The sequence below is a fragment of the Chanodichthys erythropterus genome, chromosome 11 (genome assembly GCF_024489055.1).
Source record: "Chanodichthys erythropterus isolate Z2021 chromosome 11, ASM2448905v1, whole genome shotgun sequence".
Taxonomy (NCBI): Eukaryota; Metazoa; Chordata; class Actinopteri; order Cypriniformes; family Xenocyprididae; genus Chanodichthys; species Chanodichthys erythropterus.
Genome location: NC_090231.1, coordinates 37,174,942 through 37,202,571, shown reverse-complemented (window position 1 = coordinate 37,202,571; position 27,630 = coordinate 37,174,942). Strand labels below are relative to the sequence as shown.

The window sequence follows — 27,630 nt, the reverse complement described above, 5'->3', positions numbered from 1 at the left end:
TATATATATATGCTTTGGCAATATTGTATTATTTACAGTCATGCCAATAAAACAATTTTGAATTTGAATTTGATATAAAAATAAAAAAAAAATATATATATATACAATTTTTTTGAAATAAATATGATAGAAAATAAAATGCATGTAAAAAGATAAAAATACAAAAAGTCAAATATATAGATACAAAAGCCAAATATATAAAGTTTGGCAGCAGTTTGAAATTGACCGTGATCTGCTGACGTTCCCATGGCAGTGGGTAAATAACACATGCAGAACGCCACCTAGCGGTGATTGTGCATCATTGAATAATGCACCCTTATCTTTCGCTGAGAGAAAGAACGCGCATCTCCTCAGACTCTCTTGACTCCGGGTTAGGTATGCACGCCATATAAGCGGAGTTTAAAGAAGACATATTAGTGTATTTATGGATGCAACTTAGACCGATTAGCTGTTCTTTTTATATGAAGTTCAGAACAGAAGAAGTCCAGTGTTTGAAGCCTGCTGTCCGGTGCCATGTGGACATACTACAGAAATGGAGTTGTACCGAAAAGAAATAAGCAGAAACCGGTAAGACTGCATTTTCAATTCAATATATTTTATACTTTTGCAGTGTATTTATCAATAGAGAAGTCTTCTCCCTATAAATAAATGTGTTGTAAATGAGTATTGCAATACTTCAAAACGGATATTTTATTTGTTTGATAGCTCAACTTTGACTAAAAAGCATTAAAAGTGCATGATTTACTTATTAAAATGAATAAACACAGTCAACTCTCATAATTTCATAATTACAAGTATACTCTCATATAATAATCATGTGTTAACTGAACAGGAAAATGAGGTTGTCAACCTTCCTCCCATTTCCAACGTGATTCCCTCAAAGTCAGCAATACTGGTAACCTTTTCATTGATTAATGTTTCCATTTTTTTTTTTTTTTTAAGCAGTTGTGACAGTTTTTTCTTTCGCAGTGGAAGGCTTTGCATCAGCTGTAACACAATCTATTAATTTAGTGTTGCTAATTTGGCTTCTTATGTTACTTGGGGAAGCCAATCATTTGAGCTGTTTGTGTACCACACTTTGTTGCTCCGTCATTTAAGATGCATGACTTGTTCAGGATCACCACACCAAAGGCCAAACCACAGCCCAACGACTACAGGAGCTGTTCTTCTCCCAGGGGCCGAGGGATCATCACGGCCCCCTGCACAGAACTGTCAGGAAGAAGGTGCAAGTGAAATGAGAGATTTCAGATTTAACTCTATGCAAATAAATACATCATATATTTGTATGTTATAAGACTTATGTGCTAATATATTATGTGATTCCCTTAAATATGTAATAGAAAAACACTTTAGGCCACCAGGTTGTTCCGTTATCCAGAGTGAGTGTGGAAACAGAGCTGGAAATCACAGCTCACCTTAAAGTAAGTTTGGAAAATGTTTCAGAAACTAGTTCCCAGTTTACAAAAATATATTTTAAGAACGTTTTGCCAGCATTCCCACTAAGTTATGAAAACGTTATTTCTGAATGTTCTCTGAACATTAGAAACATGCATATTTTTCTTGTTTATATATGAATGAACATTCCATTTTATAATTCTTCAAACATTAGGGGAACGTTACCAGCAACATTTAAAAAACGTACACAAACATTCCATGAACAATATACAGTACTGTGCAAAAGTCTTAGACATGTTAGTATTTTCACCCCAAAAAAAAGGTTTTAAGCCAGTTATCTATATCTTTTGCTGTAATGTGTCAGTAGGAAATATCACTTTACATGTCCAAACATTTCTTTTGCCATTAATTGCAATAATCCAGTGAGATTTTTGTATGCACAAGGCCAAAAAACTATTTTCAAAGGATCATCTGAGTTTGAGAAATTCCAACAAAACTGTAAATAATGCAAATAATTATGAGTAATTTGTATTATGCCAACTTTTCTCTGTCCAGTACCATTTGCATCAGCGTCACTCAAAGAATCCATCTCTTGAGGAGAAAGCTTCTGTAGTGTTTCAGAAAACAAAAACAGTTTTGTTTAAGGTTAGTATTAAGTGTTAATGTTTTAAGCATTTATTATTATTACAGAGTGTTATGTAGCCATGATGTGATCTTATAGTCATTCATGACTCTTTTTGGGCGGTTAAAGGACCAGGTTTCATCAGACAGTCCTCCTCATCTCCTGCAGAGTCTTGTGCCATTTGAGGAGAAAGAGAAGGAGGAAAAAGAGGACGAGGAGGAAAAAGAAAAAAAAGAGGGAGCAGTAATTGTTCAAAATGCATCTTCATGTACGGACGAGGCCCCGGATGGCCAGGGATCCCTCTCTGATGGACCATTTAGAGCTGCTGATATTGACAACAAACAAAGAGATCCAAATCTGCAACATCATTCTTCTCCAAACACCTTGTATGATGAAAGTATTTCATCGTTGCATTTTAAACAGAGGAGATTCATGATCTATCTGTGTGGTGGATATAAAGGTATAAAATAAATTGGTGTCTGTAAGATTTTTTTAATGTTATTGAAGTCTCTCCAAGGCTATCAAAAAGACAGTAAATACAGTAATATTGTGATTGTGAAATATTACAACTTTTTATTTTAATATATTTCCAAATGTAATTTATTCCTGTGACGGTAAAGCTGTATTTTCAGCATCATTACTCCAGTCTTCAGTGTCACATGGTCCTTCAGAAATCATTCTAATATGCTGATTCTTATTATTATCATCATTATTCTGTGTGTAGATACCGTCCCAGAGCGCAGTGCACTGATGGAGAGCGTGTATCCTCGGCTGTATCTACACTGTAAGCAGAGAGGATATGATTTCAGGATGATAGACCTGCGTGCAGGAGTCGGAGATCCTGTTTCAGACCATCATGATTTGGCAGAGATGCACATGGAGACACTTAGGCGTTGTCAGGAGACCGAGGGGCCAAACTTTTTTGTAAGATTAATTAATTGTACATAGTTTATTTACATTCCAAGAGAGTCTCATGTTGGAAAATTGAGTCTTTTTCCTTGTCTTGTAGGTGTTCACTGGACAGAAGCATGAGATGCGGTCACTGCCCAATACCATTCCCCAAGCAGATTTTGAAGCAATTTTAAAATTGGTAGAGAGAAGCAAGAAGAAGCTGTCCAGGAGACAGTCAGAGATGGCTGTTGAGTCACAAACCAGTATTGGCACTGGTGACAGTAGGAGTTTTGTCCTTGATAAGGAACCTATTTTATCCGAGGAGAAGGAACCTTCGCAAAGTTCTGCCGTCATGAGTGAGAACTCCATCTCCAGCAGTTCCATGTCAGATGGAGACGAGACACAGCTGGCCAGAAGCTGGCTTGACTATGACCAGGATTCGACTCTCTTGCAGACATGGTATAAGCTGGATAAAAACACAATTCCTGCTGTGTACCGCTTGCTTCCTGTCAGGTAAGTGTATGCCTTAGTGACGTAATCCTGCATATCACATAAGTATCTTTTCAGTCTGACTCTATTGTATATTACTTGCAAAACTAAAATAGTGAAAACATATAGTTTCATCAGTTCCAGTTCAATTTATTGAAAATGAACAGCACAAGTCACTGATATATTTATTTCTATGAATCAGGAAGCACTTGCTGAACAAGTTGAAAACAATGGATAATTGCTACTATTGTTACTGAGCTTTCAATAGATATATGCAACTCTCTTTGTTTGGTTCCCATGGCAGAGAATAGTGATGGTAGACACAATACAACTTGTACTGATGCAGTTGTCATGTCTAATTGCATCAAAGTCTGCATTACAAAGTCTTGATTTTGTTTTTGGGGTCTACTTGAATACGTTTTCATATTTGAATGTTCAAAAAACACATTATTTTTCACATATTTGACATAGTTGCAGCACCTCTCTTCCCAGTCTGTCAGTAACGCTCTGTTTAGTTACTGTCTCTATGAAGCCCCTCCTTCCAAAACGTGCAATGTGCTTTGATTGGTCAGCTGGATCAGTGTGTTGTGATTGATTGGTCAACCTTTTTGAGTTTTATTTATTTATTTTGTGAATTCCTTGGGTGGACATTATTTAAATAAGGAATATAGTGTCGTGTTCGTTCCTGGAGGAAGACTCAAGACTACAATGGAGGCATTTCAGGGAGTTCAGAAACAGTGCGCACTGATATAGAGAACAACTATCTTTGGAGTGACTTTGTGCTTTGTAACTTTGCAAAACTTTTTTTATGCTCAAACAGCAACATTACACACTAAATAAAGCTGAAAATGAAAAAAGCATAGTAGGTCCGCTTTAACTTACCCTTCCTCTCATAGCAATATCTTTTCTCTTCTCTGAATACGGGACAATAGCAACAGCAATAGCAAATAACAACAATCCAATCAATTCCTGATGGTCAAAATCAAGTCCCGCCTTACATTGTTTTCTTGTCCGAGAAGCTATTTTACTTTGATATTCATCACAATAGGGAAGAAAAGACTATCACAACTTTCATTTCATGGCAACTTGGCCAGTCGTCCTCTCTGATTTCTCCCTAGGGATCATTTTATTTAGATGCCTTTTGTTTTTCATCAAGCTTTTTCCTTTTATTTTATAATAGCAAACATCACCCTGACTTCCTCAGCCGGGATGGGCACCGCAGGAAGCTGGGAAGGAAGGCATGGCGCTCTTCCTGTGTGAAACTGTGGAACGTGCTGTGGCGGTCTGGACCTGAGGCCATTGGAGAAGAAGCTACCTGCCATCTGCTTAAAACAGGTGTTTTGCAGACATAATAAAGTTGAATAGAAGTTTTGTGTCAGATGCAAATAAAGCCTGCACTCGTCTTACTTGATTCAGTCCTGAAAATGGATGTAAAGAAGCCTAATTGAAATCACTAATCCAAATGTTGCATATGTTTCAGTGTTGGACTGGGAAGTGGAACAGGGTCTCGGAGGGAAACAGCCACCAGAGGAGTACAGTCACTGTTATAAGAGGATCATCACTGACCTTCTGTACAACCTGAAAAATGAATACGCATCACAGTTTATAGACCTACACAAAGGAAGACCTGAAATCAACCAAACCTTACATCAAGCTCAGCAGCGCTTTATACGCAACATCCACCTCAAGGTATCTATCTATCTATCTATCTATCTATCTATCTATCTATCTATCTATCTATCTATCTATCTATCTATCTATCTATCTATCTATCTATCTATCTATCTATCTATCTATCTATCTATCTATCTATCTATCTATCTATTTAACAACATATATCTGTCTGTCTTTTATGTTTATCTATCTATCTATCTATCTATCTATCTATCTATCTATCTATCTATCTATCTATCTATCTATCTATCTATCTATCTATCTATCTATCTATCTATCTATCTATCTATCTATCTATCTATCTATCTATCTATCTATCTATCTATTTAAACAACATATATATCTGTCTTTTTATGTTTATCTATCTATCTATCTATCTATCTATCTATCTATCTATCTATCTATCTATCTATCTATCTATCTATCTATCTATCTATCTATCTATCTATCTATCTATCTATCTATCTATCTATCTATCTATCTATCTATCTATTTAAACAACATATATATCTGTCTTTTTATGTTTATCTATCTATCTATCTATCTATCTAACAACATATATGTCTGTCTTTTATGTTTATTTATCTATGTTTATCTATCTATCTATCTATCTATCTATCTATCTATCTATCTATCTATCTATCTATCTATCATCTGTTTATCTGTCTATCTGTCTTTTTTTTTAAATCCTTTCAGAGATATTTGAAAATTAGTCATATGGTAGTATTGCATAATTATTCTACCTTATATGTAAATCTGAATGTATAAAACATTGTTGTAAACGTGAAAAATGTAAAAAAAAAATGTATTTTTATTATTGTCAAGCTGCGACACACTAATATCCATGAGACAAACGTCAGCTGGGGAAGGAAAGGTCTGAGTGCCAAACACAACAGATCTCATCAGTTCTATGTTGAACGGCTCTGCTCACACTTCCAGCGCACGGTCACTGCATCCCTCAACAGGTAAGATGACACATTCGTCCTTCTGTTCCTGTCATCTCACTTTACTTTATCACTGTCTGTCAAGTTGTTCTCAAAGTGTTGCTTCAGACTTATGCAGGTCCGTCAAGCTAAAGGCTCCTTCGACACGCAGAGGAAAGAGGTTTCCAAACTTAGAGTTGAAGAAGAGATTCAGCGTCATGTCAGATTTGGGAGAACACTGTAAGTCACAGATTTTAAACATGATTGAATTTTGTTTGACTGTTTGAATTCCAACATAAATATTCTTTCTTTTTCCTTGTTAGAGCACAGGGCTATGTGTTCAGGCAGGACTTCCTGATGGAAGTGAAGCATGCGCTTCAAGCACCACTGTCCTCCCAGAATGCTGTGCTCTTACTGGGGGATCTGGGGTCTGGAAAGAGCACGACACTCGCCAAACTGGCACAACTCATACCTACTTGGATATCTGGGTAGGCAAACAAAGGGAATCTGAGTTTAAACAAGTCGTTTTAAAAAATACACTACTGCTCAAAAGTTTAAAGTCTGTAAGATTTTGTAAGATGTCTCACTAAGGCTGCATTTATTTGATCAAATATACAGTAATATTATGAAATATTATTACAATTTAAAAAAAAGTTTTCTTTTTAAGTATATTTTAAAATATAGTTTATTCCTGTGATGCAAAGCTGATTTTTCAGCATCAGTACTCCAGTCCTCAATGTCACATGATCATTCTGAAATCATTTTTATATGCTGACATTATTATCATTAATAAAAATATTAATTTCTTAAAAAAAAACTTACTGACCCCAAACTTTTGAACAAAAATGTAAGTATAAATAATGTGGATCTGATGTGCTTTAACATTCTAATAGTAATAAAATCCTTATTTAAAAATTAATTTAATGCTAATTTTATTAATAATAGTAGTAATGTTCATAGCTATACTGCTTAATAGTGGACTATACTGCTTAATCTGGATTATTGTGGTTAATTCTTAGGGATGGCGGAGCGCTGACCTGCTTTGTGGGTCTGACATCTGACAGCAGAAACGTGCGTCTGCTCCTACAGACCCTGTGTCTGCAGATAGCCAACATCTATAGCCTCAAAACAGAGATATCTGAGGTACGTAAACACTTTAAAGATCAATCAAAAATTCATAAGGTCTTTTACACCGTAATGGATACACGATATTATGAGATTGCTTATCTCATATCTATCACACAGATAGTGTTGCACTATGAAATACAGTCTATGTTTTTTCCTCACAGTCACTGTCAGAGTTGTCCAGTGAGCTGTGCTCGTTGTTGGGGATGGTGACAGAAGACCGGCCCTTGACCCTGGTGCTGGATGGTCTGGATAATCTGAGTGAGGAACATGAGGCTGACCTTTCCTGGCTTAATAATATTCTACTGCCAAACGTCTTCACTGTCCTGTCTGCCGGCACACAGTCTAAATGTGCTCAGATTCTACAGGTGAGCAGATGGCTCATAGAGGACTTACAGTACACTATCATTCAAAAGTTTGGGGTCGGTAATTTTTTTTAAAGACCCCCTGTGGTGAAAATCAAGTTTTCAGTGTTGTTTCTATGTGAATGATGTTGACTGAAAATTTGCACGTTTTCATGTTTTCAGTCAACATCATTGCTGAGTATTTTCTCCTTAAAACTGCAGTGTACCAAAGACAGTCTTAAAAATATGTTTTTGTCCAGTAGTGTAGTTCTGAATGAGGCCTAGTGTGGTGCAGTTAAATTTAAACAAAGTTCTAAATTTAAGTTCTAAATTTTTTTTTTGAATATTATTTTATAATAATATAAAAATAAATATTCTTTTATTTAAATCATACAAGTTAGTAAAGCAATGGGAATTTCTACTCTAGACATTCACTGATCATTAGTGAATATGATAATCAAAGCAATGGTTTTCAGTTTGAATTTCTTTTCTCTTCATCTCTTTCAGTCCCAGGTTAAGGTCACTGTCCTGTCCCTACCTGCTCTTGACCATCAGGAGATCGCATCAGGACTGGCTTCCAGGCTAGCTTCAGATTATCGCCAACTAACTGAAAACCAGTGGAGCCTTTTATTCCAGTCCTGTCTATCCTGTCCATCCCCTCTCTATCTCAATTTAGCCTATTCTGAGACCAGGCAATGGAGTTCATTTACACCAAAAGAGAGTCTGAACATCTCTACGGATCCAAACCAACTTTTCATGAGCATCCTTGTTAGTTTGGAGCGAGAGCATGGGCCGTGTTTGGTGCGACGTATGGTTTTGCTTATATCGCTGTCCTGTTCTGGCGTGACCGAGGAGGAACTTTTAGTGCTTTTGGGACGCGATGATAATGTCACACGTGAGATGGCTGTTTTGCATCATCAGACACTTCCTGTTTCCGAATACTCCCCAGTGCCTTATGTGTTTGTGGCACGACTGCTGCACATTCTGAAGGATTACGTTAAGGAAGTGGAAAGTGACGGCACATGGGTGCTGCGCTGGACTCATGCAGAGTTCGGCTACGTCATCCTGCAGCGATACTCACCAAACGAAGACTCAATAAAAGCTGTTCATGCAGACTTTGCAGATTACTTTAACGGGAACGTCCCGAATAGCCAAGTTTTTCAGCCGCTAGCTTGGATCAGGAAGGAGAAGGGAAGGAGGTGCTATGAATTCAATTTGCGCAAACTCCGCTGTTTGCCGTATCATTACATCCATTCAGGGCAAATTATTCCCTTACTCACTCAATGTCTGTTTAACTACGAGTTCCTGCTGCATAAACTGTGGGGTCTGTCCGTCCATCATGTCGAGGAGGACCTTAAAGCTGCTGTCATACCGGATAAGTACGACGATATGATCACCAAACAAGTGTGTTTTGCAGGCATATGTGTTTGGTTATGGTCCTGTCCCAAATGGCACACTTCATATGCGCTTTGGTCTTGTGGACTTACAATTGGCTGCCACATGTGCATGTCCTTTAAAGGATAGATCACCCAAAAATGAAAATTATCCCATGATTTTGCTCTATCCTCTAAGCATCCACGTTTGTCAATACGTCATGTGTCGCATTAGAGGTTGCGCTTCCACAGTAAGTAGACTTACTGCAGAAGAGCTGGTTATTATGGTTTAAAAAGTTGTAAATGTGTATATTTTTCTTACAAAAACACATCGCTTCACTACAGAAGGATTTTTTTAACCCCCTGGAGCCGTGTGGATTACTTTTATGATGTATGGATGTGCTTTTTTGGGCTTCAAAATCATGAGTCTCAGTTCATGAGACTGTAGGGTGTCACGTTTGTCATTTTAGGTTTCAGAAGGGAGCTCGCTAGCACCCCCTTTGTGGTCGATATGCGCCCTTGATGCTCACTTTTGCTAAGCTTGCACTGAAGTGAGCTCCGTAGCAGACTTCAGAGAGTTGCGTCACGAAAGTGTGGACTTGTAGGAAGACCGTGAGTGTTCAGGGTGCCATTTGGGACAGGGCCATTATTGAGATAGAACAGTCAAATGGTGCATTCATGTCATGTCGGATCATATTTATGAGTTGAATGCACATGAACGATACCATAAAGTGGTAAATACTAACGGGAATATCTGGATTTTCTTTGAGCCTTGATCTTTAGTAGCTGGGGTCAGTGAGAAATGTGACGGAATATAACAATACTTGCAGGTATCTAGCAGTGATATTGTCAGGCTTTTTTGTTTACAACAAAATAAGCAAATTGCCTGCACAAAATATGATGGCATTGTAATTATACAACAATATAATAATATATATTAATAAAGTTTACAGTGGCTTCATAATTAATTATAAACATAAAAAAGCAAAACACACCTGATGCACATGAATTGTTCTTCATTTCTAGAAGTAGAGTTAAAGGTGCCGAAGAACATGTTTTTAAAAGATGTAATGTAAGTCTAAGGAGTCCCCTGAATGTGTCTGTGAAGTTTCAGCTCAAAATACCCCATAGTTTTTTTTAAATTAATTTTTTTAACTGCCTATTTTGGGGCATCATTATAAATGCACCGATTCAGGGTGTTCGGCCCCTTTAATTCTAATGCCCCAAGAGCTCGCGCTTGCTTTAACATAAAAAAACATAAAAAAAGTTCACACAGCTAATATAACCTTCAAAATGGATCTTTACAAAGTGTTCGTCATGCAGCATGTCTAATCGCGTAAGTACAGTGTTTATTTGGATGTTTACATTTGATTCTGAATGAGTTTGATGGTGCTCCGTGGCTAAAGCTAACATTACACACTGTTGGAGAGATTTATAAAGAATGAAGTTGTGTTTATGAATTATACAGACTGCATGTGTTTAAAAATGAAAATAACAACGGCTCTTGTCTCCGTGAATACAGTAAGAAATGATGGTAACTTTAACCACATTTAACAGTACATTAGCAACATGCTAACGAAACATTTAGAAAGACAATTTACAAATATCACTAAAAATATCATGTAATCATGGATCATGTCAGTTATTATTGCTCCATCTGCCATTTTTCACTGTTGTTCTTGCTTGCTTACCTAGTCTGATGATTCAGCTGTTAATACTGGCACAGATCCAGACGTTAATACTGGCTGCCCTTGTCAAATGGCTGTCATAATGTTGGGAACATGAGCTGGCATATGCAAATATTGGGGGCGTACATATTAATGATCCCGACTGTTACATAACAGTCGGTATTATGTTGAGATTCGCCTGTTCTTCGGAGGTCTTTTAAACAAATGAGATTTATATAAGAAGGAGGAAACAATGGGGTTTGAGACTCACTGTATATCATTTCCATGTACTGAACTCTTGTTATTCATCTATTCATTTTAATCTAGGGCACCTTTAAGAGAAGGTACACAGCCATCATGGTCTTCCGAAAGTGACTTGAATGCACCTGACGTTTTAAACACAACTTCCTAACTCATAAATACAAACTTCCCAGGAAAACTTGAACGCTTCATAAAATTTTGACATAAAGTGCAACTCACACATAAAAAAAAAAAAAAAAAAAATATATATATATATATATATATATATATATATATATATATATATATATATATATATATTCTTTGACAATATTAGTATAATTGTTTTATCTAAAAATAAATATACAACAATAAAATATATAAATAAATAATTAAATACATTTTAAAAATAGCTTTTTTAATATTATGGGGATTAACGTCAGCTCAAATGTCTAATTGTATATTTTGAAGTTTCAAAAAATGCTGAGACTCTGTGTGTGTGTGTGTGTGTGTGTGTGTGTGTGTGTGTGTGTGTGTGTGTGTTACAGAGAGCTTCTGGACGTGAAGGTGTTGGGTCAGGTTTTGCGTCTTTCTCATTCATTGCTCTTGAATGATCCTTGTCAACTGGCATCCCAACTCTTGGGCCGTTTGGAGCGGATCATTTCCCAAGATAAACCTGTTGCTTCAGGTACACACACACACACACACACACACACACACACACACACACACACACACACACACACACACACACACACACACACACACACACACACACTCACACATAAACCTAAAACACCTGTAGACATGTTTTAATGTCAAGCCAAAACTCATATCTCAGTGTATGTTGTTCCAGGTGACCCAAGACGATACTCTTTTCTGCATGATCTGTTAGCACAATGCAAGAGCTCATCTTTGCCTGTTCTTGTGCCCTCTTACACCTGCCTGCTTCCTCCAGGTGGACTCGTACACACACTCCTTTCAGGTACACATTTTACATTTCTTGACAACTTCTTAAGGGCTCATTTTCCCAACATCACCTTACAGGCAGTGATTTTGCCTTAACCTATGTCCTGGAAAAATCTTGGAGTCGTGGGTATCCTTGGAAATTTCCTATGGGAGTTTGGAATGCTGGTTTGGCATTATGAGTAAATTAAGGTCTATGGTTAACATTACTCGAAGAGACATAAATTACACACAGTTCTGTGAATTTTGAATTCACTGTATGCTTTTAAAATGCAAGTTGATAAGTTACCAAATACAGAAGCATTCTGGTACTGTACACAAAAAGTGGGCAATAGTTTTGGGCATAGTTATTGTTAACTAAAAATAAACTATTAAAAATAGTTTTCAGTAACTGAAAAAAAATCTTAAATAAAATATAAATATTAGATTCAAAACTTCAACGTATATTAGAATGGTTGCGTTGGCAACTAACTTAAATAACAAGAAATTAAAGCTAAATAGAAAAATAAAATATAATATAATATAAAAAATTACTAAATTACTAAAAATACTCAAATTAAAATGTAAAAATAAAAGCTAATTAAAAATATTAATAAATACTATAGTACATACATAATAAAATAACACTACATATGACTTAATTCTTCAAAAACAACAAAAAGAGTGTTATGAGGGGTGAAACTCTACAAATCTCATCTCAGATGATGCCAGAGATTCACTTTTTTATTATAAGCTACCTTATTTTATTTTTATTCCTTCATTTTTTTTTTTTTACTTCTTGCAATTCTTAAATACATGGATTGCTAATATGTATTTATTCAAATAGCGGCAACACTATTGCCCTCTTTTTGCACGCAGAAGAGGGAAGTGAGTTTATGTGGTTTGACGAATTAATGATGTGTCACGTGGAATTAAGCACACAGCTGTTGTAGTTCTTGTGTAGCAACTTGTTAGCAAGTTGGATTTTTAACATGCACAGTGGTTTCAAAATTCATGTTTGAGGTTTGGCTGTGTGGAACTTACTGAATGTTACAGAACAAGTCTATTGAAATCATTTCAACCACCAAAAGCTGTCACTCTGAAAACCCATAGGAAACTCCAGACGGAACCTAGTCCACAGTGAATTAGTTGGCCTACTGGATTGGCCTACAAACTAAGTGAACAGCTCTATAATCTAGTGGTTTATAACCAAAACATTTAACTCTAAAATAAGATTCTTTATCACATAATGACTGAATGAACTGTTCTTAACACCCTGACCCATATCTAACTAGGTCATATGAGTGTTGTGACAGCCCTGGCTCATGGTCGGCATCACATCGTTTCCTGTTCCTCTGATGGAATGTTGAATATGTGGCGTCTGGATGAGCAAACAAGGCCCGTTAGGTCCTTACCGAGGGCTCATGGATCTGCAGCAGACTGGGCTGCCGACTCCCTCACCCTCTGTCTAGATGACAGTGTGCTTGTCCTACAGATGGGCCACTGCCTGCAGGTGAGAGAGGTGGATACTGGGAAGGTGCTGTACATGGAGAAAGAGTCTTTGGATGTTCCTGTTGTCACATCTGCCTGTGATGGACGGTTGCTGGTGGTTTTTTATGATGGAAGTCACATGGTTAAGGTGAGACCTTGGACACTGGAAAAATAACCTGTTAAATTTACGTAAAAAAAAACTTCCGGTGTGGTTGCCAGAAATTAATTGTAAAAAAAATACAATGAAAATGTTTCATTTATTACAGAATGGCATATTTGTGTCTGTATTTTTCCCAACATATAGCTATATATGTCATTAGAAAGATATAATGTTAATATTCCAATCTTTTTAAACTGCCAAAATCGGCTTTTAGGGCAAAAACCGTGATTGGAGACGGAAAAATTGGGTCAGTTTTCACTCCTTTTGGGTTGGTTTTGAGTAAGTTTAGGGCTGGAAATTTTTCTAGGACCAGGCAACCCTGCTTAAAGGTGCAGTAAGTGAGTTCTGAAAAACACAGTTGATATATGAAATCAACCCAAACAAACACATCCCTCCCTTCATTGTTCCGCCCCCACAATGTACAAACACGCAATATAGAGTGGATGTCTCTTTATTATAGTGAAAGCAAAATAATACTTCACGAAAAATAAAGTGGAGATGACAAACAATCAAGAAGGAAGAACAAAAATTGAACATACAGTACACAAGAGTATATAGTTGCTTGTTAGTCTCCAGCAGCACACCAGAAAAAAATTATACTAAAAATTGTGCTGTTACTGTAGTTAACATTACAACAACAGCATATCTTGGTTCTGTAAAACATGGCAAAACCAATGTTACTCACAAATGGAGCAGAAACAACGCAACCTTGGCATCAATTCTCAGGTCTTCCTGCTTAGGTCTCTCCAGCGCTAGTAAGATTTTATATTATTAATGCGGGACCTAAAGCTCTTGCCTGATTGTAACCCTTCTTTTTCCAGTGATATTCCTCTGATCTTTTCTCTTTTGTAATGTCTCTCAGCCATCTCTCTTTCAACAGTCTTTCTTCAAATCTCCCTCTTGCTCACTCTCTCTCCTCCTCACTCATGAGTGGACACGCCCCCTACTGCTGATTGGCTACAAGAGTGTTGTGCTGCTCAGTCCAATCCACTTTCAACAGCACTTCTCAGAAATCACTTACTGCACGTTTAAAATGTACTGATAACTACATGATGAATAAAGTAATGAATAGGAGTTCATTTTAAAGTAGCCTGTACATAAAACATGGCCATTACACATATATAGAAGGTGCACAGGGTCATACACACAAAGACATAACACCTTCAAAGTAACACACTACACCAACATAATAAAATAAACATGAATTTAAAAGCAGAAAATGTAACAAATTATGTAAAGAGGCAAAATTATTTAAATAAAATATAAGCGTGATGTCACAAATAAGGACGCCTGGAAATGTCCTAGTGTTTCATAGATTTTACTTGCAAAAAACATAAATTTGACAATATTTTACATACTACATTTACAGTTTTTTATTGTGTATGTCAAGTCAAGTCACATTTATAGCGCTATATACAATACCGATTGTTTCAAAGCAGAGTCACAGGGAGAAATGGGAAAATAATGATGAATCAGTCAGATCAATAACTGTAAAGTTCATAAATTAGGAAATGAGTTCAGTTATGAAATAAGCAGCTCTACAGAAGATTATAATGTTGATGTTCAGTTCAATAACAGTGACAATGTTGCAAAATTAGTTGATTATGAAATAAAATCGAATCAGCTATAAAGCATGTGGTAAGGTAACTTAGAGAATAGCCATTTAACAGTCATTGATAAGAGCAAATGACCAGTTATCGGTTCATATCTAACTTCCACTCATTTTTTCTCTTTTATTATGTTCCTAGGTGTTTGATCTTGTGGTGTCCTGTTCGCTGTTGTGTTGTGTGAACCTCACCCTTGAGTTTGAGCCCATCCACAAAGACCAGTCCATCTTAGTCTCTCGTCACTCTGTTAAAGACTTTGTTCTCTTCGCCTACAGGTAATTAGTATATTACTGCACACAAACGCATGATGCACATTCAGATTAATTAACCATCACAGTATTTTGTTCTTAAATAACAAAATGCGTTCTTACATTATAATACATTACATATCCAATTTCCAGCCATGTGTGAAAACAATACCGCTGTTCCCGGACTGATTTATATTGTCTGATCGCACAATGTATTATTTAAGAATCTGCTTCTCGCGCAGCTCGAGTGTATGCGTGTGTTTGCATTACTGATTACCTTTCTCATCAATGGTTTCATGTAACTCTGTAGCTAAAAAAAAAATGTGTAAAGGCTTTCCCAGAAGCTGTTTATCTTTCTCGTATTTCATTACACTATTAAGAAGCATGGATTTTCCAACAGAGATGATTGAAGGGAGTAATGAACCTTTGCTTTTACTGTTATTAAGTTAAAAGCAACATTGTTGCACATGCATGCACATACACACACAACTGTGTTGACTAGTAATATGAAACAGACAGAGTTTGAACAGTTGTTGTTAGAGCTATGGACACATGCAACATTCATATGAGGAACAAAAGGTCAGAATATGACCCGTGATGTGTCCCAATACCTTTTTCTTTTTTCCCCTCCCTAATGATTTCCTATGTCCTCTACTGTCTCTGTCAAAAAGTGGCTAAAAAGCTCCTAAAATGGCAGTAGCTATAAAAGGGGTCATGTCATAAGGAATCAAATACTTTGTGATAAAATAGTTCATTCTACTGTGAAAAAATACCACCAGAACCCAAAACTTCCTCCCCAGCTTAAAATTGCCTGATATTGAAACTAAGCTGCAAAATGGCTTTGTCATACTTCAGCAGCTTTCTGACCGCAGATAGATGAACACATTTACACTTCAATGACTCCTGTTGTGTATTCAGAAAGAAGTAATGGTAAGATAAAGATGTGGGAAAGTTTGCCAAAATTTATTCTGGTTCCAGATGTATGTGGCACATGCCACTTCTCCTCCTAAGGATCTCAATTTTAAGTTGTGGTCACAATAGACTTTCTAGACACAAGATTTCTACACTGTAACGGTCATAATATACCGTCACACTCTGTAGCGTCTTTTAAAAAAAAACCACAAATTCAACATATAACAAATAATAATAAATCCAAAATGTAAAAATAATTACATAACAATCTACTCCTCTTTAATACAAAAAAGTTGAGATGGTCCATACTGCAGAACGCTAGATCCAACTCCTTTGATTATCCTTAAACCTACCCGTCTCCACCCCCTGGATCTGGATCCAACTCCTCCCACTTTACATATCCCTAAACCTACCCGTCTCCACCCCCTGGATCTGGATCCAACTCTTCCCACTTTACATATCCCTAAACCTACCTGTCTCCACCCCCTGGATCTGGATCCAACTCTTCCCACTTTACATATCCCTAAACCTACCTGTCTCCACCCCCTGGTTCTAAACCTACCCATCTCCACCCCTGGATCTGGATCCAACTCTTCCCACTTTACAAATCCCTAAACCTACCTGTCTCCACCCCCTGGTTCTAAACCTACCCATCTCCACCCCTGGATCTGGATCCAACTCTTCCCACTTTACATATCCCTAAACCTACCTGTCTCCACCCCCTGGATCTGGATCCAACTCTTCCCACTTTACATATCCCTAAACCTACCTGTCTCCACCCCCTGGATCTGGATCCAACTCTTCCCACTTTTCATATCCCTAAACCTACCGGTCTCCACCCCCTGGATCTGAATCCAACTCTTCCCACTTTACATATCCCTAAACCTACCTGTCTCCACCCCCTGGATCTGGATCCAACTCTTCCCACTTTACATATCCCTAAACCTACCGGTCTCCACCCCCTGGATCTGAATCCAACTCTTCCCACTTTGCATATCCCTAAACCTACCTGTCTCCACCCCCTGGATCTGGATCCAACTCTTCCCACTTTACATATCCCTTAACCTACCTGTCTCCACCCCCTGGATCTGGATCCAACTCTTCCCACTTTACATATCCCTTAACCTACCCGTCTCCACCCCCCTGGATTTGGATCCAACTCTTCCCACTTTACATATCCCTAAACCTTCCTGTCTCCACCCCCTGGATCTAAACCTACCCATCTCCACCCCTGGATCTGGATCCAACTCTTCCCACTTTACATATCCCTTAACCTACCTGTCTCCACCCCCTGGATCTGGATCCAACTCTTCCCACTTTACATTTCCCTTAACCTACCTGTCTCCACCCCCTGGATCTGGATCCAACTCTTCCCACTTTACATATCCCTTAACCTACACGTCTCCACCCCCCTGGATCTGGATCCAACTCTTCCCACTTTACATATCCCTTAACCTACACGTCTCCACCCCCCTGGATCTGGATCCAACTCTTCCCACTTTACATATCCCTAAACCTTCCTGTCTCCACCCCCTGGATCTAAACCTACCCATCTCCACCCCTGGATCTGGATCCAACTCTTCCCACTTTACATATCCCTAGACCTACCGGTCTCCACCCCTGGATCTGAATCCAACTCTTTCCACTTTACATATCCCTAAACCTACCTGTCTCCACCCCCTGGATCTGGATCCAACTCTTCCCACTTTACATATCCCTTAAACTACCCATCTCCGCCCTCTGGATCTCGTGTGTTACGCAGTGAGGGGCTACTGAAAAAGTTTGCACTCTTTTAAATCAGCTAAGAGGTGTTGCCTTGACTTATCGATCTTCTACTGGTCACATGTCTTCTCGTGATACAAATTCGCAGGTCAAGTTCACCAAACTTGAACTTTGGAACACAGAGAAGTCCGAAACTTCTCTGCATGATCTTGCATTTCTGGTCCCTGCATTTGCATGCGTTTGAATGCCAGTCAGTGGAATGAAAAGTGTAGCATTGACCGCACCTTTTGGAGGAAGTGGCTGAAGTTCATTTTTAACTGTCCCTGATCATTTCAGTCTGAACTTGACATTTCTCTAGCCGATTTAAGTGCAGATTATTTTGTGAACATGCAGTAATGTAATACAGGTTTTGATTAAGAAGCTGTTATTAAAAGATGGGACTGTTTAAATCTATTTTGGGCTCAACAGCAAATATACAGCTTGTGCGCAATAGAGTGATGCAGGGATGATGTATTTTTTAGGCCCACCTGGAGTTTGCAGCATCCTGGTTCCCTCAACAAAAAACCAATAGGATTTTTCAGTTGGTTTTTGGATTATTGCAGAAAATAAGGTCTGTGCCAAACAAAGGCTTATGATACTTACATGTTTTTTTCATCATGATAATCGTGATAATGTTCAAATATGAACACAACTTTTATGAATTTTAAGCCTAAATTCAATCTGCGGATGGAAAAAGCTAAAAGAAGTCTATAAACTGACAATACCACAGTCGCACAACTTTAACGTCACCATCACCAAGCTTCGGACAACATTTTCCCTGAAAGTTAGAGTTATAGTTGTTTGCAAGAGTGTGATTAGAAACACAAAGAGGCTGTGAAAGAGTAGGGAGTAGATGAGTTTACCCATTCGGCTGATGACGTTTAATGTCCCTGACAAACTAGCCACTTGTTAGCAGCCACCTTTTACAAGACAAGTAAAATCTTTTTTTTTTTAAATCACAAGAGGGTTTTACTGATGTATTTTATATGGTAGAATAAAACTTGAAATTATCTTGAGCTTGTGTTCACCACAGATCTTTTTTAAGCATTTAACCAAAAATCCATTCAAAAAATCCCATTGACTTCAGGACGATGGATCCGAAAGTTCTAAAATACGAACTCGTTTCCAGGTTTTGGTCTACAAAAATATGTCATCCCTGCACAACTCTATTGAAGCAAAGCACTTTTACTCATGTCACATGTTAATACAATTCAAAAGTGAGGATGGTAATTTAAAAAAAAAGTCTCTTATGCTCATCAAGGCAATTACAGTAAAACAGGAATATAGTCAAATATTATTGCAATTTAAATAAAAGTATTAATTTCTTTAAAAAAAAAGTCTTACTGACACAAAACTTTTGAATGGTACCGTGTATATATATTTTAATTATTATTGAAGGAGCAAACATTGCAATATATATATATATATATATATATATATATATATATATATATATATATACTATTGTTATGCATGAGCCATGATGTGTAAAGAACAAATACACCTACAGTACTGAAGTGAAAGCAAGAGAAAACCAGGTGGACTTGTTTCAATGTTGTGAAGTGCTGTGGCAACTCAAGTGTTGCTAGACTGCTAATAGTCCTGCCACACTGAGCCACACTTTCATGCTATTTCTTGTTTCTTTCTTGCTTCAATTCTAATTTTATAGGGATGGAGGAGAAGCGGCAATATTCAATGCAAAAGGTGGAATTGTGTCCTCCACTTTGAAAGCTCAGCACCCTGCAGCATCTATACAAGCTGTAGAGATCAGCTCTCAGTATTTACTACTCTTTTGCAGGTAATGTAAAATAATAATTCACCCAAACGAGAAAATTACAAAGGTGCATCCGTGAGACTTTAATATACATTATATCTGTCTCTTTGATTTTTACAGATACCCCTATAAAAGACACAGTGAAATCATTCATATTGAACTATTCAGTACAGCATCCTTCCAGTACCTGCGCTCGATCTTGGGCTGCAGTCAGGACTACATTTCCCAGGTCACTATTGCAGGGGGCGGGTCCCACATTGTGGCCTTTTGTCCCATCCCGCATAGCGCCACCACAGAGATTATTATCTGGAACCTTGAGACTGAAGATCATAAACACATTGCACGGTTTCCAGGCCTGCTGGTTTATGGTTAGTCAATAAACCTTTTGAATATTATAGCCAGCATTATGACTCTTTTGTCAAAACAAACACACATGGTTTGAGTTCAGTCTTATTACTGTAATGCACAAAAAACTGATATATTATTTAAATACTAAACAATTTATATATATATATATATATATATATATATATATATATATATATATATATATATATATATATATATATATATATATATATATAAATTATCCTAAAATAGGCTTAATTCTTGCTTTTTGTCTTTGGTTTTTATGGTGAAATACAGTAGAAAGTGATGTCTGGCCTAAGAAAATTGACATCTTCACCCTTTATTCAAATATTATTAAACATTTGTTAAAGATTTTGTATGCACAATGCTTGGAGTCAATTATTTTATTTGTGATAACACAATGAAACATGTCAGATTGTGCAGAAACAATTTTTGGCTAGGCTATCAATCAAAGAAATGATCAACACATGCAAAAACAATAAAGCGAAATATTAATGATAACTGATTATATTGTATTCAATGTATGCTTTTTCTACAGTAAAATAAAACCTGTAGCTGTAGTTTGCTTTTTTGCCAAATAATTTTGTCAGATACGCACTTTAATCAAGTTTAGTGTTTTGTTCTTCCCTCATATTTAAAATATTTAACAAATATCCTCATATTTTGATGGTTTAATTGAACTTGCCATGTTATTAAAAACAAATATCCGCTCTGAACATCGCTTTTGGCCACTTCTCTATGACTGTGACATGTTTTCAGTAGATACACTTCATAAATATATTTACTCTAATAGCTCATGTGCAATTAACACATGCAATTAAGACAAATCATTCCTCTAAAGCAAACAGCATTATGCTTTAAAAGCTCTTTTACTGCTTTGAGACACGTGACACATTTAACAGTTTTAGTCATGTTTATTGTTTATGTATTTTTTTTTTAAATTCATCTGTAAGCAGTGACATTTATTTGTCCGTATCTGTCACTTTTTCTTCACCATGTTGTAGGTGTGTGTTCTGATCTGCAGTACTGTGTGGGGTTTTGTGCCGGGGAGCAATTCTTGCGCATGTGGAACCTGGGATCCAGGATAAATGATCAAACGCTCACATACAACGTGCACAAAGCTCACAGTGATGGCACAGCGGAGATTGTAACCATGCAGAGATATCCTAGGTACAAAGTCCACCGAAGAGCTCGCATACATATGGCCACAGTTTATAACTATAAAAAAACAATGAGCCAGCAGGAGACCTATTTCAGGAACAGACATTTGTAGCCTTTTTTCTGTGCATAATGCAACTATGAAAGCCACACTTACTGTTGTTGTACAGACCACCTAGTGAAGTTTTATCATGGCAAACTAATAAAGTTACTGTGATGCATATTTATAAAACGGTTAGTTCCTGTCCTTGATTCTGATTGGTCAATAGTCATGTGGTCAAGAGTCATGTACTCACAATAAAACACAGCTATAATCGCTTAACTCAACGGTTCTGTGTATCACTACCCAACACCCTTAGCAACCACTCTTAGCAACGTAAACTGTATGTTCTCAATTGATATTGTTCATTGAAGATTACTGCATTATGTAGAAGAGTATTGTGAGAAAAAGGTCGAGTGAGCTAGTTTATTACCTGCATTCAGATTTAGCATTTTCCTTCAGGTCAGTGTTCATAATAAAAAATTTTATTTAAATATCCGATGTATTATCCTGTCCTTTTAACATTTAGGGGTTTTCCCGTGACTGACAGCACTAGTCAAAGCATTTGTCAGTTGCATCTTGTTCTGTATGCACAACAACTCAGTCTTTTCAATGTAAAAGTCTTCGCTACTGACTGACACACTCATAAAGACAGTCTTTGTCGCCATCTAATGGTGTAATAATGTAACTTCTGTTGCTGTTCACAGTCAGAGACTATTTTATCTGGCGTAAGGAAGGCTTTTAGTGAAAGTTTACTTCATGAAAGCTGCATTAAAACATATTTTTGGCTTTTAATATTTGTATTGTGTGGTAACCGTTTTACAAAAGCAATAAAGTACTTGAGGCTCGTGCTGTATCGTGAATAAGTCACGGCTTACTCCGCTTCGCATCATGCCTAACAGCGCCCTTCAGCCGTGACTTATTCACGATACAGCACTGCCTCTCGTATCTTATTGCTTACGTATTGGTCAGTCATGCATAAATTAAATGGGATAGATTTCTTTAACAGTACTACTTTAACAGCTTGTTCTACAGCTAGCTATATTTTAACCATATTCATACTTTTTACATTCTTTTCAGTATAAACAGATATACTGTATGCTTACTCTGATGAATGCATTTTGAAAATGATTATTTAAATAAAAACAAATATATGTAAATGGTTAATAAAATTTTGCACACTAAAAACCTTTTTCTTACCAGTTTCATTTATGTATGACTGACAGATTTGCATCACTTTAAGTTTAAGTTTATTAGTTTATGTTTATGAATTTTATATGCAATTTAAATACATAAATCTTAAATTTAGGCCTAAATATTTTATACCTAAATGCCACGAATCTATATGTTATATGTACTGTTTTTGGTGTGAAGTTTTACAATTTCCCTCTGAATCAGGTATGTGGTATGTCGAAGCACTCGTCCCGGTACTGTGAGAATATGGAATGTGGCACGGACTCGATTCAAGGGCCATCCTGTGCAAGTGGAGCACGGTCTGTTCTCAAGTTCAGACATTGCTCTGGTACGAGACCTGAAACTCTATATACTGTCTGACCGCGGTACCACCAACTTCACTGATGCACCTACATCTGTCTACCAGGTACTTTTGTGCACTACACAGGCTGAAGATTTTATACAGGACTTACAGTTATGCTGATCTGAAACCCCTGTCCTGAGATCTGTCACCTAAAATCGAATCTGTTTATAGACTGATCATCCTCAATGGTCATTTTGGTCCATTTTGGGATCAGTTTCATTGCACAGCATCTCAAATATTAGTTTGATCATTCTGAAATGTCTGAGTCAAAGTCATCAGAATGATTTGGTAATTTCCTTCCATAAGCATCCCACATGATTGCGTTCACAAACACCAGCATCCGAATGCAAGATAACATGACAGCATTTATTGCATTTCGTGTTCTGCATGCTCTTTGGATTAGAATTAGTTGCACGTAATTATGCATAATGTATTGTTATTACTACACTAACTACATTTAGTGTGTAATAAGGACACTGTAAAATAAAGTGTTTTTCTGTATATTTTGTAGACATTGCTGGTGTATGACCTTCTTAAAAAGAGCTATATTAAGAAACAGACTGGACTGTTCATCGTGCCCTGTCCTTGGCAAGACTATAGGCTCTTGGAGGGTGAAATTCTGTTGGGCCTTTCAGAAACACGGTAAGAACACCAACAATTTGTCACTTCCTCTTTCAGCAGAAACAGAAAATTACTGTATTGCTTAGTCTAGCTTGAGTAATAATCATGGGGTTGCTTGGATATGGTATGTAGGGATCATCTGATATTGTGGGATCTGGATTCTGGCTATATTAAAGGACGTATCAAGACATCCTACAAAGAAACCCTGCTCTCCAGCATGGACAGAGATTCACAGATTATATCCTCAAAAGAGAAGACAGGTATTAAAACAGTACATTAACCTTGTGATGCTTGTGTTTACCAGTGCATTTATACAACATCTCAGTCCCACAATATATTCAACATAAAAGATACATTCTTATAGGGATAGTTCACCCAGAATTTATACTCACCCTCAATTTGTTCCAAACCTGTATGAATTTCTTTCCTCTGCTGAACACAAAAGAAGATATTTTGAAGAATGTCAGTAACCATACAGGCCCCATTGTCTTTCATATTATAGAAAAAAATACCATGGAATTCAGTGAGGTCTATCAATTGTTTGATTACCGATGTAAACCAGTGTGAGTAAATGATGACAGAATTTTCATTTTTGGGTGAACTATCCCTTTAAATTTTGAACTTGTTGCACAGGTCTAGTGATGCCATGGGACAGGCGCACCGAAACCCAGACAGCAAAAAGGAGGCGACAGGAGCGTGAGGTCAAAAGAGAAAAAGATGAACAGCAGCGCCTCGAAAGAGAGAAGTTCAACTCTATAGACCAGTATCTTCTCAGTGGAGATGAGCGGGTAGAGAGACAACCAAGCCACCAATACACTAAACTGAATTATGAAATACATTTACATTTATGCATTATGTCAGATGCTTTTATCTTGCATTCAAGGTACACATCTATCTATCATTAGTTTTATCTATCTATCTATCTATCGTTCTATCGTTCGTTCGTTCGTTCGTTCGTTCTATCGCTCTATCATTCTCTCGTTCTATCATTCGTTCTATCGTTCGTTCTATCGTTCTATCATTTGTTTTATCTATCATTCCCTCATTCTATCGTTCGTTCTATCTATCGTTCTGTCGTTCATTCTATCTATCGTTCGTTCTGTCATTCATTCTATCTTGCTATCGATCTATTGTTCGTTCGTTCTATCTCTACCTATCGTTCGTTCTGTCATTCATTCTATCTATCGTTCTGTTCTATCTGTCATTCTATCAATCTATCAAACTGTTCTATCTATATCTATCGTTCTATCATTCTATCGTTCATTCTATCTATCATTCTATCGATCTGTCGTTCTATCGATCTTTCATTTGTTCGTTCTATCTATCATTCTATCATTCATTTTATCTATCATTCTTGTTCTACTATCATTCTATCGTTGTTCTATCTATCGTTCATTCTATATCGTTCTATCGATCTATCTTTCTATTGATCTATTGTTCTAATATATCGTTCTACCGATCTATCGTTCTATTGATCTATCTATCATTCTGTCTATCTATCATTCTTTTGTTTGTTCGTTCTATCGTTTATCGTTCTGTCTATCGTTTTGTCCATCCGTTCATTAAAAAAGGGACAATGTACATCAATTAACACTCAAACAAAGGTGAATGTTAAAAATGTAAATTTAAAGTTAAAGAAAGTTTTCATCAGCAATCCCTTTTGCCTGATGTTATTAGGCACAAAACGGAAAAGACAGAGAGAAAGAGAAAAAAAGTGTATGTGGCGACCAGGGCGGGCGAGGGCCGTGAGGGTTAATGAGCTTCACCTGGGAGGCGCACCGGCCTTGAGTCCCTCACGGAGGAGCTCCGGGAGCATAAAAGGAGGAGCGACTACCATGAAGGACGAGAGAGGACCAGGCCTGGACTTTATTTTATGGTTTATTATGTTTGTGTGGCCGGCAGACGTCTGCGAGGGTCTGCCGGCATTACTTTCGTTTTGTTTATTTTGAGATTAAAGTTTTGTTGAATGTTCGCCGGTTCCCGCCTCCTTCTTCCCACGTCTACTGACCTCGTTACAGTGTACAATACAGAAAACCGCCTATATAGCTCAATTAAATACAAATATGTAGCATATACATAATACACTAAGATAATGAAAATATATTAATATAACTGTTATGGATGTACAAAGCAATATCAGTGTCGAATAAACAGTGTTGTTTGTTGGTTTTCCATCTTTGAATCTGTCTTCTTCTCTCACTTTTCTCTGTTTATCACTTCAGGTGGTCATATGCTCATATTTTGCCCATCATCTCAACGTCTTCAGTGTGGTTTCTGAGGAGCATTTGCACACCCTTGAGGACCGTTGGTCCCTTTTGAGCCTCCGTACTGCTGCAATCACTCACACAGGAGGGTACTTGGTGGTCTCTAACTACAGTGAAGCCCAACATGCTCCATACCTCACCCTCTGGGACACACAACAGGGCAGGGTATGCTTAATCATCAGGGGCCAATCTGTTTAATAATCTTACTTTCTTTTCAGCTGTGTTTTCTTTATTCAAATTAAAGTGGACACATTGCTAACTTAAGGTCCAACGGTAAAATCTTTTCATTTAATAAGTATTTGCTGTGAGATTCTGTAAGCTGAATATTCCTTTTAACCATAAAGGTGCGGAAGAGATTGAAAAATGAACCTGGAATCTGTTGCATCGCTATAAGCAGCGATGCCTGCAGAGTGGTTTTCGGCATTTCAGGATTCAACAAGTATGTGGCACTCCAGTCGCAATGTTCAAAACCTGTTCATCTGTATCATAGCTTTTTTTAATATACACTACCAGTCAAAAGTTTGGATTTTTTAATGTTTTTGAAAGAAGTTTCTAATGCACACTTATGTCAGACATTTAGTGTGCGTAGTCTATTTCAGTGTTTACATACATGCAGCTCTTAAAATAAAAGAACATTGGTTATTGTTGCATTTATCATTGGTTTTCTTTAGAAAAAGAAAAACTTATTTTTCTTTGCTAAAACACAGGCTGAAAGTATGGGAGCCCTTCCGGAGGAAACATAAAACCATCTCTGGTTACGGAAGTTTAAATCTTAACTGGTCCAGCTTGCTCTTTATCACTGAAGGACAATCAAAAGCTTTTTTATTATCAGGTACAGTAGACCTTTGATCATACTTGTTTTGGCTTGCTCTTGATGCTAATCTAGGTCAAGAAAAAGATTCAAACTTTGGTAGTCTAGTTTGGTGGCGAGAGGATTGGATAGGATTTTTACATCTTCACAATAGGATTAAACATTTTTTTTCTGTGTTTAAGTTTGAGACACTAGAAAGAGATTTTTTTTTTTTCCACAATTCTGAAAAAAATGCCAACATTTGCGACCATGCCTTATATTTCAATACTTTAAATGATTTGTTCAACAGATGCGGTGAGCATGTGGGACCTGGACAATGGGACGCTGTTGTCTGTCTTCACACCTGACTCTAAGATCCAGACCATCTCTCTACTTGGACCCGACAACGGCACATTGCTTTTGGGCTTTAGTGACATTTCTACTCTAATCACCATGACGGTCAGCCAACAAAATGCACACACAAAATCCAGCTCTGCTTGTGGGAAAGACCTGTTTGGGGAATCCAGCAGTAGTGAAGACGATGAAGAAACAAACAAGAACTGATTGGAAGAGCATTGGGCCAATTAAATGTATTGTATAATATAGTTTCAGACTGAATTCAGTCTGAATGGAAATATGGGGCGTTATAATCTCTGGCATTCACTTTGTATTGATCTTATGGATTTAAGGGAAAATTTTACTCGTACATTTGGAAAAAAGCACAGTGTGAAAGGTAGACATGTGACTTCTGTCTTCATGAGAAATGTGAGGTATTCCGATCAGCATTTCCAGTGCTTGTTTTTCCACATACTATGAATTTACAGAACTTCCCCGTCTTACCCTTAGAAGAGTCATGAGATCCAGAGGTTTATGATAAAACAAATCTCAACAAGCCTGTGTTCTCACTTTACATTATCTCAGTATTTTCCTGAACTTCAGATGTATGTATATAAACAGAACAGATGTAATAACATGTGTGCATACTTTGACAGTCCAGTTTCAAGTGTATAGTAAGACATGCTAAAACAGACTCATCTTCTGTAGCTGTCATGCATGGTGAGCATGAGTCAAATTTTCACTTCCTGCATTTCTGTCACATGAATGATGAGCAAAACACTTCCTGCTTTACTCATTCTTTATAAGGAGTTTGCCTTATCAAGACAAATAAAAGTAGCTGATGACATTTTTTCATTTCCTTTGTAATTACTGA

At 37.2% G+C, this 27,630-nt stretch overlaps 1 protein-coding gene across 2 annotated transcripts; it reads left to right on the top strand.

Moving 5' to 3' along the window:
- Positions 1 to 2,355: 2,355 nt before the first annotated feature.
- LOC137029892 (NACHT domain- and WD repeat-containing protein 1) lies at positions 2,356 to 27,595 on the top strand. Of its 2 annotated transcripts, XM_067399670.1 has the most exons (26): positions 2,356 to 2,477; positions 2,742 to 2,941; positions 3,027 to 3,421; positions 4,578 to 4,732; positions 4,878 to 5,086; positions 5,897 to 6,036; positions 6,124 to 6,234; positions 6,318 to 6,482; positions 7,014 to 7,137; positions 7,284 to 7,487; positions 7,971 to 8,842; positions 11,292 to 11,431; positions 11,600 to 11,728; positions 12,984 to 13,327; positions 15,088 to 15,221; positions 19,537 to 19,665; positions 19,762 to 20,009; positions 21,015 to 21,180; positions 22,607 to 22,808; positions 23,257 to 23,387; positions 23,499 to 23,626; positions 24,000 to 24,154; positions 25,589 to 25,795; positions 25,975 to 26,069; positions 26,338 to 26,462; positions 26,731 to 27,595. In XM_067399670.1, exons 1-26 carry the CDS (start codon positions 2,450 to 2,452, stop codon positions 26,982 to 26,984), a joined length of 5,190 nt encoding a protein of 1,729 aa, XP_067255771.1. In that variant the 5' UTR covers positions 2,356 to 2,449; the 3' UTR covers positions 26,985 to 27,595. The 2 variants fall into 2 exon arrangements, with proteins under 2 accessions (XP_067255771.1, XP_067255772.1); XM_067399671.1 differs by lacking the exon at positions 26,338 to 26,462 and having other exon boundaries at positions 26,731 to 26,915.
- Positions 27,596 to 27,630: the final 35 nt, after the last annotated feature.